Raw genomic sequence first — 12,892 nt, forward strand, 5'->3', positions numbered from 1 at the left:
AACCCAATCTTATAACCAAAAACCACAGCAGCATTAAAAGTGGTAGCACTGTCAGAGGAAATAAATCATTATATTACACATTTCTTTACTATAAAGAGAGAAGTTAAGCTTCAGTCCAATCTTAACAAGAGTAGTTTTGATATTTGAATTCTACATCACCTGAAAAAAATAACCTTTCTGCATGAGAAAAGCAAACGTATTTTCCTGGAGATTAGAGGATAATGAAAAACTACAGTAAAAAGAAGCCTTACAAACATATTAAGTCTTAAAGCAAAGTTTTTGCTATCAGTTAAACAAAAGGTATAACTCATCTTTAGCTTGTATTTAAGAGTATTACATTAACTTACAATGGAAAGAATACTTGACTGTACATAGACAAATATTTTGAAAATGGAACAGAATTCTTTCTTCAAGTATCAATGCTCAACATAAGGAAAATAGAACCTTTCTTTCAACTGCAATAGGAACCCTGCTTTGCTGCCAAGCAACTTCTAGTAAATCATGTGATTGAACGAGGGCTGTACATGCAATGCCGGAAGCTTAAAGCATGGATAAAACTGCTCAAAGTAGAAAAGCACACAAACCTTTGGAAGCATACAAGACCTGAAATGACTCGCAGACTAATAGCACCAGCACTAGCCATGTGCTTCACCTTAGCTTTATGTTTAAAATGTAAGAGAGGTGTCTAGAATATATTATAATATATTTATTTCCTGCATTTTTAAAAAGTTGATTTTATTTTCTTCTTTTTACACTTTAAGACCACACAGCTCAATCAAGTATCATACGGGAAAGATGTCAATGCCTAAACACAGTGGACGCAGTCAAAGGAAGGAGGATATCTGATTTCAAAGTAATTGAGAAATCTTCAATATGCAAGAATGACCAAATCATGTAAGTAATTTATTCATTTAAGTTTCAAGTGGGTAGAAAATGAACTGTAACTATGGCTGCTCAGAAACATGTCTGTACATAGTCAATCCTGGCATTTTACTTTGAAAGTAACATGATCTAAATGGTAGTCAATTACTTTATTATTCTCACAGCTGAACACTATTGCTAGAACATGTTAGATAAGTGTGTATATTATCAAAAATATAGCAGATGCAGCTTTAATATGCTATGTAATTGTTTAAAAATAAGTATTACATAGATAGCATTCAAATTTCTATCATCACATTCTGATACCGTTCCTAATTTATATTTTGCACACCAGTGCAGGACTTTCTCAAAATGAAAACAAATGCCTATTACAAAAGATTTTGAATATTAACATCCTTATACCTGTACAAATAAAAGTCATTGTACATATTAATGGAATAGAAAACAGCACAAACAATCCTAATCCTATTGAACAGTAAGCAGGTGAAAAACATGGAAACTTTAACAACAAATGAAACACAGTTAAAAATATGGTCGAATATATTTTAAAAAAAAAACAAAATAGCCAGAAACTACTAAAAGGTTTTCCAGTTTACCTTTGAATACTGTTATGGGAGGAAGACAAATGTGCAAAACCACAAAACCTAATGCATGTTAAATGATGAGAGCATCACATCTAGGTTTAAGTTGGAAAAATAAGTAAATAGGTATTAACATATTTTGCTAATTTTAGAAATATTTCCTTACAGAGAAACATACAGTACCTATAATAAAAACCTATATTTTATCTAGCATTAAAGATGACTGAAACAACACTGGACTAAAGATTATCGGATCAGTTCAGTTCTCAGTACATACAATGCTGTTTGTACATATTGTGACCTTTCATGTCCACAACTGATTTCTGCACTTGTCACAGAATGTTTTCTTTTAATCTAGCATTACATTCAAAAGTGGAAAGCAAGTTTGCCTAAATCCAAACAAAGCACAAGGAAGAAAACTGAAAAAATGCTGGAAGAGGTATGTTTAATTTATATGCGTGTTTTTAAATGCTTGGAATTTTTTTAAATTAAATTCTTTGCTGTAGTCTATTTATACAAAAAATGACAAACGCACAAGAGACCAAAAACTCACACTTAATAAAAGGCAAAATGTACATCTTTTTATGGATTATTGAATGGTAACATTTTACCACTGTCAATTAAAACCCGATTGATCAAAGCTACAATTGTACAGCAGTATGGGCTTCTCAAATGCAATCCTGGGAGAGGTTTCTCTTTCAACCAACTTTTATTTAAATTCTGTGTTTTGTACAACTCTTAGCTCTTTTTACATGATACATGTAAGTCTTGCAGGAATGCATTATATATACTGCAAAGTATTCTAATTTAAGACATTTTCACATAACCTCTGGGATTAATACAGTGTACAAAATACCAATAAATATATAACACCACCAACCCTGACTGCACTTGTACTTTCCTATTTTATGAAAGTGGGCAATTCCCACTTGTACTTCTTCTGGTGAAGACTTCTTTCATCAGTAAGTACAAGTTACTTTCACTTTCTATTTAAGGGGAAAAAAACCCCACAAAACTAGGACATAAGTTGCACGAACTTTCTTTACCATGTGATAGCTTGGATGACACCATGCTGAGCAGGATTTATTTCTAATCTGATGTTTTGCTGTCCTGAGTTAGGGAGAATAACAAAATCATCATTTTTTTAAAAAATAATAATGCTTTCACTTATGTTCACATGGATGCATGGCTCAGGCACAGAAAACACAATTAAAAGTAATATTTGTGTGCAACAGACCTTTGAGGGGAAAAAAACGTTGCTTAAAAAATGAACTATCATGCCATCTACTGGTAAAATGGAAAACAGAAAAAGACAGCATATTGGAATAAAATGTTGTTAAAGGACTAGGCCTCCCGGTCTTGAACAGGATGAAGAATTAAACTAGATTTTGAATTAGCACTAACATATGTAAAAATGTTTACTCACGCCAAATAAATAAACAATCTAACCTTATAGTACCTTATAAATACTAGTCACATGGAGTGTACTAGACTTTGAATACTCAGAAATTAAGATTTTTTTGGCTTTTTCTTCACTGTAATTCTGTGAAAATTAAAATGATCCAAAACACTTAACATAAACATGGAAATTAACATTTGAAGTAGTGCTAACATTTGCATTTCACCACCTACTGAACTGAAATTTGTTAGGCATATACAGATAACATGCAATGGTCTTCCAATTCAATACATGGTAAATCACAAGCAAAAGGAGTGTTACACAGACACGGATACCTATAAAAGGTGCCAAAAAAAACAAAAAACGCCTCCCTCTAGTATCCACCAGTGAGTTTTTGAGCTACAACAAGCATGGATATTGGTTGTTACAACTGTCTTGGGAAATCCATTTGGAATCTAGATCTCTAACCTTTTCTGAGATGCAATATAATTTCACCCATTTTAACAACCAACAACTTAGTTCTATGCGGATTTGGCTAATACGGGGTACTAGGCCATGAGGTTCTTGCCAGCAAAGACACTAATACAGTCTGGATTTAGGAGTATGTAGTCCACAACTGTTATAAGAGAGACTGACTTGGATCTATTTGAAGACATCAGATTGTGGACGCAGTGAGAAAAATTAAGATAAAAACTTTTAGATAGGCAAGTCACTCTTATTTATTCACCATTCACGTACACTTTCATACAAGCAGATTTTGCATTACACAAGAATGAGGAGAGGCAGAAGTCAGGGAAGAGACAGTTTTTCTAAATAAATGTGCAACCTGTCCTGTAGAAAGTGACCATGTAATGCTTATGTATAGCTCATGAACAAAACTTTATTACTTTATTATTTTTTTTTTCTGATATTAAGCTAAAGCTACAAGCACTGTGACATAAAGCAACAAATAAATATAAAAACTTGAGAGAACACAGCTACTCACTGAAGTACTACAATCACTGCTGAATCACATACTGTATTACCAGATTGTGGCCTTTGTGCCATATGCTTTAATGACAACTGCGACAGAGCACTAAACAATCAAAAAGAATACTGTAAGTGTAAGGCTCACACTAAGTGGTGTAAAACTCCTTCATAGTTATTTAGAAGCACCTAAGACTGAATGTATAACTTGACTAGAAGAGGGCTACTGACTGAAGTACTACAATCACTGCTGAATCACATACTGTATTACCAGATTCTGGCCTTTGTGCCATATGCTTTAATGACAACTGCGACAGAGCACTAAACAATCAAAAAGAATACTGTAAGTGTAAGGCTCACACTAAGTGGTGTAAAACTCCTTCATAGTTATATAGAAGCACCTAAGACTGAATGTATAACTTGACTAGAAGAGTTTTGATAAAGTGAAAGAAATACTTGTAGTACTTGCTATGGACTATGTTTTAAACATTTTTCTCTTTATTACATACAATCTCACTCAGTGTAACAACATTATGTAAACTCTAGTTGCATTTTAATTTTAGTGTCCATACACTTTATATGCATCATGCATGACACTGTTTATCATGGGGCTGGACAGTGGCAATGTGTTGTATGTTGGTCACTATATTTTGTGCATGCAACAATTCTGCTAATAAAACTTTAAAAACAATAGCTGAATTGGGATCAGAAACATTGTCTAAAACCTCTGGTTGTAGTACCATAATCAGTACGCTTTAGTTTATTTCAGAAGTTTAAACCCACCACACTTCAGCAATCAGCAAATCTATTTTTATAGCAGTTTTACTTTTCATAAAGTGCACCTAACACAAGGCATTTTAGGTGCAAGTTCCACTGGCATCCACCTCTGATCTATAAAAAGAAAATGCAATCCTTACATAAAACCAACAATACACTGGTATTCCTCTGTGCTTCTGAGGACAGTGAAATAATCTACATAAGTATTTGTTTTGATTACGCTTTAAACAAATTATTCCACCTTACTGGATGCCTTTGTATTAAACTGGCAGGACTTGTAAAGAAATATAAACTGGACTGGAACACACTTTTTTCAGAATCCTTTAATTCCTTGAAACATGAGAGGGCAGCATCTGGAAACATGCAATTAGTGGGTTGCTGATAGTTCTATGATCAGAGGAGCAGACGGAAAGAGAGACAGGGAGGAAATAAGAGCAGCTCTGAATTGTAGTAAGGACACATGTTCCCAAATTTAAAATAAAGTGCAATTAAAAAGAATGTTTAACTGATTACAGTTATATAGTGAGCTTGCTAGAAACCAACATGAATTTCACAGTGTTCCTAACTGGAGATTACTAGGCTATTCAGAAATGTAATTATTACTGCGTAATCAGCATCATGTAACTCCTTCTTAAACATCATGTTATTTATTTGCTAGTATCCTATTAGTTTAGGATCAATACAATGTTAATGAATATATAATAAATATAGCAATTGACTCCCGTTTGAGTTTAACTTTGGACACTTTCTTTGTATACATAGTGCATTCAATTCTTAAGTAATATGCAGCTGTGTAGTGTACACATAGTAAAATAATAAAATGTGAACACAACGATTTGCTTGTGTACTCCAACTTAATTTCTTGGAGCTGATGGAGACTTTGCAATAGTTAGAAGAAAAATACCACAGACATTAGGAGATCTTAAAGCAAGCAATGCCACATATGAGAAAGGACTTTTGCACAAGGATTTGCACAAGGTGTGACACATTTTTATGATTTATTTTGCAATTTACAATGAACACAATGTATCTAACACCAGGCAACTGCACCGAGAAAGTTTTCTGTTTAAGTGGTAGGAAAATAATGCAGACAGAATAAAACAGAGAGAATGGAAATGTGGAAATGCCAGCTAAACATATCCATTTTGTAAGTGAGAAAATTAAAAGTAATAATAGTAGTGGTGGTGCCAGAATAGAAATAAGGTCTTAGAAATAATGTATAAATTTATATTCAATTAATTTGCAGCAACTTATTAATCTAAATGTATATTTAAAAGAAGTTGCAAAGTTGAATATGGAAAAAATATCTTGAATAATTAGATATAGCCTGTCTAATCTATGTAACATCAAAATGTTAAAAATGTAAAACTTTTTAACTGTTTTGTATTAAAACATCAAGATTGCAGTATTTTGCTTATTATTGTCTAGCTGGAAGTTTCAAAACAAAGACAATGTATTTTTCACAGACAGTGTTATGTTAGAAGGAGTTCCTTGCCTTTACATTACTTGACTAATCACTGAAAATATCTGATTATTGGTCTGTACAGATTTCACCCATTTTAAATGTGCTTAACATTTAGCAAAATCATTTTCTTGAGCAGTGCATTTTATGCTTTATACAGATATCACTTTGACACTTGCACTCTCAGAGCAGAGCTACAATGAATACAAAACAAATCAAACAAGTTAACTCAAAAGGGCACACACAAAACTAGTCCAGTAGGACAGGCCCAGTATAAGTTTGCTGTGAATTTGTCATTAAAACACACACACACAAATTTAAAAAAAAAAAAAAGAACACTAGTTTATGACATCTTACTAACACACACACAAAATAACAGAGAAGAGCATACCTAGGTAAAGTGCCATTGGCCACACTGCTTAGCACCATCTTTTCAAATTAAATTAGAATAAAAGATAAAATATGAAAATATAATGATTTTTCTATAGTTTTCAAAGCTTACCACTAGCTCTAATAAGCTGTTTGAAAACTTAGATTTAATAATACTGACAAAAATAATTAGATGGTGTGGGAATTAAAAATCATCACAGAGCTAAAAACTAAAAACATCAGAAGTTACAAAAAGTTTAAAAAGTGTATCCAACACCCAATGTCTTTAAATATCAGTCATTTTTGAAATGCTTATGTACACTCTCAGAAATATTTTACAGATTAAATTAATTCCACAAATAAAAGCTGAATGTTTTTTTTTATCAAAGTAGAAAAATAAAATGATCAAAAAATGTTACTTCATACTAAAATTCAAATGCTGAATTTATTTTCTAGGTTTGAAGAGAAGAAGCGATGCTTCCAAAGGAATGGACAGAAAAAAAACAGAAAGCAGAAGAAGAGTTCCTAAGATGATAAAAATGACACAACAATTGCAAAGCAACAAAGTTGTTTAAATGATGGGGACAAATGATGGGGTTTATGTTAATCTATCCAGCAAGCTTCCATTCAACACTGCCAGTATCTTTAAAAGAAACCAAAATGTGGCTCTTAAAATACAAAGCAGACAATCTTTCAGTGAAGATGTATTATAGATTGCAAACCCCAGATACACTTTCATAAATAAGAAAGTACACCTGTTTTATTATTAACCATTCCTAATTAGGGAACAAGATTGTGTGTGTAGTAAAACATTTTATTTTTGGGGGAAACTAATAACCAAATATTTTTACTTTTCTTTAAAGATTTTACACATCATCTTACACTGTTTGCTACTATTACGAGAATAAAATAGCATACAAAACCTCTGGCATTGCTAACTCAGATGTTGCCGACCACAGCTCAGAATGTTACATTTTCATAAGATGGGAAGTGGCATTTTTAATACAGAAGTTATGAACTTTGATCCTAATGACCTGCTGTGACTTCTGGCTTTTCTCTGTATTTGATATCCATTCTACTCCCAAAGTTAACTGAAATAAACAAAAAAAAAAAATACAACTATAACAATAACCAGATTAAGGTATTTAGTTCTTGTATAATGCTGTTAACCTTGTTAGGACTTGGCACCCTTGTTAAGGGAGAAAGCACTTTTTTTTTATGTTATTTAAAATTACTCTATTTGGGCATTAAGAAAGTATTGAACACGTGCAAAACTAAATTAGGGTTAGCACAGAGTGAGAGGTCATTGTTTTTATATTGTATATTCTACACGATGTGCAGTTATAAGTACTCAATGGTAGTGTAAATAACAGCAGTATGCAATGCTTTGTTCACACCTAAAATTTCAAGCAGATGATAGTACATTTCTGTTAAACAGAAAATATAGCCGGAGATTCAAGACACAAGTTACTGTTCAAATTAAGCACAATTCAAATATAAATGAGTTTTTTTGGTTGAGTGTTCTATTATATGAAAATATTTTTAAATATGTTCTATTTTTGTATATATTTGTATTTCATTCAGTTCTTTGTTTTGAGATAATAAAATTGTATTTATGTATACCCTAATGTTAAACACAGAACTGAAATCTGTTGTATTTTTATTCATTGAGAAGGTGACAAGTGAACGCAGCTGCTAAACAACTTTTACTACACATGACAATTCTATAGTGAACCCTATTCCACAAATGTAGGGCTCTAGTGAGAGATTTTTACACTTTTTCTACTTTTCATGGATATGCTAGGTGACATACTTGGTGCCACACAATGGATATACTTCCAAGAAAATATCCCTACACATGAATCTTTAGGAAGTTTACTACTTGGAATCTAATAAAACCTCTTGTTCAAGGAATAGAGCAGATTTCCACAGTTACTACCTGCACACACCATGTAAGGCCACTAAACCTTTCTACTGTATCATTTAATAAAACCTTGAAAGATAAAGCGATTTTATAAATATGAATGAACACAAATGAATAATCTTTAGTTGATAATAAATATTATTGTTTCATATAGAGTATAAACAAAAAACTAGACCGGTAAAAAAAAAAAAAAAACCTACAGATTTAATGTCCTGCACACATACAAAAGGTTACGTTCCGACACCTTAATTTTCACAGTTTTGAGACAAGACATACTGCTTTTCTGAATTCCACTTGACCAGTCCAATGATGATGCATGGGGCAAATGCATTAGCACATTTGCATGCTCCCGTATCTAATGGAAGTAAATAAAGGTGATGTTTAAGGCACTGTGAAGAATTAAACCCATTGGGCCACCTTAATTGGTGTATTTTTTTAGTCTCTGAAACAGGTCCTAGCCCAATAAGATTGTGCATGGCTACATGAGAGGAAGAGATGAACTTTTGTTTAACCTTAGTTAGGTTTGGGTACATTTTTAATTAAGGAGCTAATAGCATTCTGAATTTATTGATTGATTAGTTAGCTTTTTAAAGACAACATGGAATTGAAATACACTCTCAGTATGGATCAAAATGTACAGTATACAGTACATGCTTTATACATAGTTCTACACACTGTAAATTTGGTTAAAAAATAGACTGTCTTCCATATGTTTTTGTGAAGTCAGCTTAGAATATTTTGTAATAAAGTTAAGCTTTTCAAGTGGTTGCTAGCAGACATTGAAAGCACATAATAACAGACTGATTTACCTTCATCTCCTGGGCTTTTCCAAAATTAAGTAGTGGTCTGAGTGAAAATTAACTGGTATTATTGTGATAATAACCTTCATTGATACTATTCATGACATAACTGAAATTACCCTTGGTAAAGTATATTAATCTCACAAAAAATGTTGTGTAGTATTAATATTGCATGTAAGCTGTTGAGTACTAAAAAATTTTTCCATCCAATAGGCATCCTGTGCTTGTTCACATTACGTAATACACAGGTCTACCTGTATTATGCTGGGGCGCTGGGCAGAAACTTAAAAGGCCTTGACGGGGTCACCATAGGGGGGTATGAAACCTTGTACGTCACTGCTTCAAGAGGCTTACATTCTCCATCCTTCACAGGCAAACCAAAAGGCTGGCATAGCAGGAACAAAATCAATACCAGATGGCACCACTACAAGAAAGACACAAATGTGATCTAGGTGGAAGCATGCAAAGCTCTCACTAGCCACTAGATGGCAGATGACAATACCAGGGATGACATATTGCAAGAGCAGAGAGACATCACAGAGCTAAAGTCATAAACATCCAGGGTCTCCAACTGTAATGTGTGTGACTGTGTTACCATTTTAAGAAATACAGGACTGTCCCAAAAAAACAAAAAAAAAATGTAATTGCTGCACAAAGCTGAAAAGCTCAGAATGCCCATGGCCCTAGGGCTTGGCTGAAAGTGACAAAAGGCAAGGGACTACAGCAGTCTTATAACAGAGGGCTTACTGAGCTTACATTTGTAAAGCAAAGATACATTCACAAGCCAAAACATTAAAACCGCTTGCCTAATATTGTGCAGGTCCCCCTCGTGTTATGAAAACAGCTCTGACCTATCAAAACATGGCCTCCACAACTCCTCTGAATGTTTCTTGTGGTACCCAAAATGAAGACATAAGCAATAGATCCTTTAAGCCCTGTAAGTTGTGATGTGAGGCCTCCATAGATCGGTTTTTCCAGCACATCTCACAGATGCTGGATCTGATCGAGATCTGGAGAATTTGGAGACCAAATCAATACCTTGAACTTTACCATGTTCCATTCTTGAATAATTTTTTACAGTGTGCATTACCCTGTTGAAAGAGGCCTCTGCCATCAGGGGTGCGCTGTACGTAATCTGTAATAATCTTTAGGTAGGTGGTATGTGTCAAAGTAACATTCACATGAATGCCAGGACCCAAGGATTTACTGTACAGAAGAACTTTTCCCAGAGCATCACACTGCCTCTGCCGGCTTCTTGCCATAGTGCATCCTGTTGCCATGTCTTCCACAGGTAAATTACAAACATTCACCCAACCATATGCATGATCTAAAAGAAAACATGATTTATCAAATCAGGTCCCCTTCTTCCATTGCCCCATGGTCCAGCTGTAATGGCCCAACAGCCTGTAATTGCAGACTGCAGTACATATGAGGTCAGTGATGTAATGCCTCTACATCACGAAACGCCCTCAATGTCAGTCGTACAACACCCATTGCATCAGACTATGATTAACATTAGGGCCCCGTTACATTATGTTTAAGATTAAGGTTGTAGGAGGGTTATCCGAGTCAAAAGGCGTTTTGTGATTCACGTTGTGGACATTACCTGATCTATGTCATAGATATTGCAAGCTGCAGCTAGACCCTTATCTGATGGTCACATGCCCACTGTAGGCACTTTCAGTGGTAGACAGGGGTCAGCATGGGGATTGTGCCTGGTCTGCAGTTATGTAACTCATATGTAACAAGCACCTTTCTCGTATGGTCAGGGTTCAGTTTTTCAGCAGTTTGTGCTATGGTAGCTATTCTGTGGGAAAGCCCCAGATGGTCTAGCCTTCTCTCCCAACATGCATCAATGACCTTGGGCGCCCCTGATCCTGCCTCCAGTTTACCATTTGATCTTCTAAAAATGGGCCAAGGAAGAAAATATCCACTACATACCGGGGACATCCAACAGTACCGGCTGTTTTGGAGATGCTCTGACCAAGTTGTCTAGCCACCACAATTTGGCCCTTGTCACTGTTGCTCAGATCCTTACACTTACCATTCTGCTTGCTTCCAAAACATCACCTTCAACAACTAACAGATCACTTGCTATCTAATATATACCACCCCTTGTCAGATGCCAGTGTAACAAAACAATCAATGTTATTCACTTCACCTGTCATTGGCTTTAATGTTGGGGTTTATTGGTTGCACCCTGTGGGCTTACTGGTGGGAAGTGAGACGGGGAGGGAAAAAAAAAAAAACCTCTAGCACAGTTCAATTGACCCGTTTAATTTTATTCTCATTACAGACAAACATATTGTTTCCTGTAACTACATACAGAGCTTTTTTGAGCACACCCTTTAAAAAAAAAAATCAGTCTTGGCAAATCAATTGGACTTGGCCTGAATTAAGCCTAGTAGCAGTTCTCTCTTCAATATTTAGATCATTTAACATTTCGTTCACATTCTTTACAGCTATAGAGTGGTTGTGTACAGAAAGTAAACCTCAGAAAAAGACATTGGCTGCTTTCTTTTCTGTATACTGTTTTAGTTCCCTCATTACTTTTCTTAATACATTTCATCTTCTCTTTGACCATTCTTAGACTGCTAAAATGCTGAATGGTATTTTCAGGCTGAAGCTTTCATTTTAACAGTTCCCCATAGTGATTAATTTCTTGTTTTTATACAACTATTTGCTTTTTTCCCCCCTTCTTGCAAGTATATCACAGCTGATGTTTCTTTCAGAATTTTTTCCCCTTTCCTCCTTGGTTATTTACTAAAGATTTTAAAATTTCCATTTTTTTTTTTGTGATGAAGCACACCTGTACATCTACCCCATTAACCCCCCCCCCCATCTCTACACCCAAAAGTACACCTTAGTTTACATAATAATTTAATTATGTATTTCACAAATTTGCAATATTCAAATTCTGAATGTAATTATTTTTACTTTTTGTAACATTCACCCTGGAAAAATCCAAAGAATCTTATTAAATTCTGATCACTAGATCCTATGATTTGCAGATGACACACTCTACCATGTGCAAGTGCACAGTGGATGAAGGAAAACTGTCAGCATTTAAAAAAAATGACTAAAATGAATTTTAAAATGTTGATTAGAAATTACTTAACTGTAAAATAACTTATAAAACACTGCTAAAGTTTTATTACCTTGTTGTTCACTGTCAATTTTAAGTATATAACCATCAGTTTTCCAGCCCACTATCATTCAGTACAAGACTGCAGTTTTCCCTTTCCCTGATTTGGCTTCAAGCCAAGCTTTCAGTATCAGAATGGACTAATAACCTTGATGGGTGAAATATTCTTCAATTCCACAGAAATTATTCGGCATGTAAAGTTATAGAAGCCAACTGGAAAAATAAAAAAGGTTTGAGTGGTAGTTAAGCAATTGGGTAACAGTAGTTAGATTTTGTTTTAACAGTTTCCCAAGTACTACTAACACCAGTCAAAGCTTTCTGTAAACCACCTGCTTTCACTCATACACCCACTTTACTATTCAATATGACAGCAGTGGTTAAACCACCAAAAGAGTACCCAATTTAGGTAGCCTCAGTTGAAATGAAAATTAAATATTTAAACACCATTCACTTACTTTAATGTAAGAAAGGCTCTTCTTTTGGGAGTTAGAGGCGCAAGACATCAAAACCAGCCACTGATTATGTTCTATTTGTAAAGTGATGTAGCCTTGTGAGACATCAAAGTGAACAGTACTTACCCAAGCGCA

The 12,892-nt window shown here is 34.4% G+C and overlaps 2 protein-coding genes across 2 annotated transcripts in view; one reads left to right on the forward strand and one right to left on the reverse strand.

The window, feature by feature from the left end:
• The window catches only part of rassf4a (Ras association domain family member 4a), a 120,413-nt gene that overhangs the window by 92,359 nt on the left and 15,162 nt on the right, over positions 1-12,892 (reverse strand). The gene's annotated exons all lie outside the window — the stretch shown is intronic.
• LOC120541859 (growth-regulated protein homolog gamma-like) lies at positions 553-8,078 on the forward strand. Its single transcript, XM_039773772.1, has 4 exons — positions 553-672; positions 762-894; positions 1,822-1,902; positions 6,893-8,078. The coding sequence occupies exons 1-4, from the start codon at positions 609-611 to the stop codon at positions 6,963-6,965; spliced, it is 351 nt and encodes a 116-aa protein (XP_039629706.1). The 5' UTR covers positions 553-608; the 3' UTR covers positions 6,966-8,078.

The sequence above is a fragment of the Polypterus senegalus genome, chromosome 1, assembly GCF_016835505.1.
Source record: "Polypterus senegalus isolate Bchr_013 chromosome 1, ASM1683550v1, whole genome shotgun sequence".
Classification (NCBI taxonomy): domain Eukaryota; kingdom Metazoa; phylum Chordata; class Cladistia; order Polypteriformes; family Polypteridae; genus Polypterus; species Polypterus senegalus.

Bases quoted from the DNA above. Each gene is read 5' to 3' on its own strand.
- LOC120541859 (XM_039773772.1), top strand. From the start codon at position 609: ATGACTCGCAGACTAATAGCACCAGCACTAGCCATGTGCTTCACCTTA. The intron at 673-761 runs GTAAGAGAGGTG...TTACACTTTAAG, and splicing joins CTTAGCTTTATGTTTAAAAT to ACCACACAGCTCAATCAAGT. The intron at 1,903-6,892 runs GTATGTTTAATT...TTTATTTTCTAG, and splicing joins CTGAAAAAATGCTGGAAGAG to GTTTGAAGAGAAGAAGCGAT.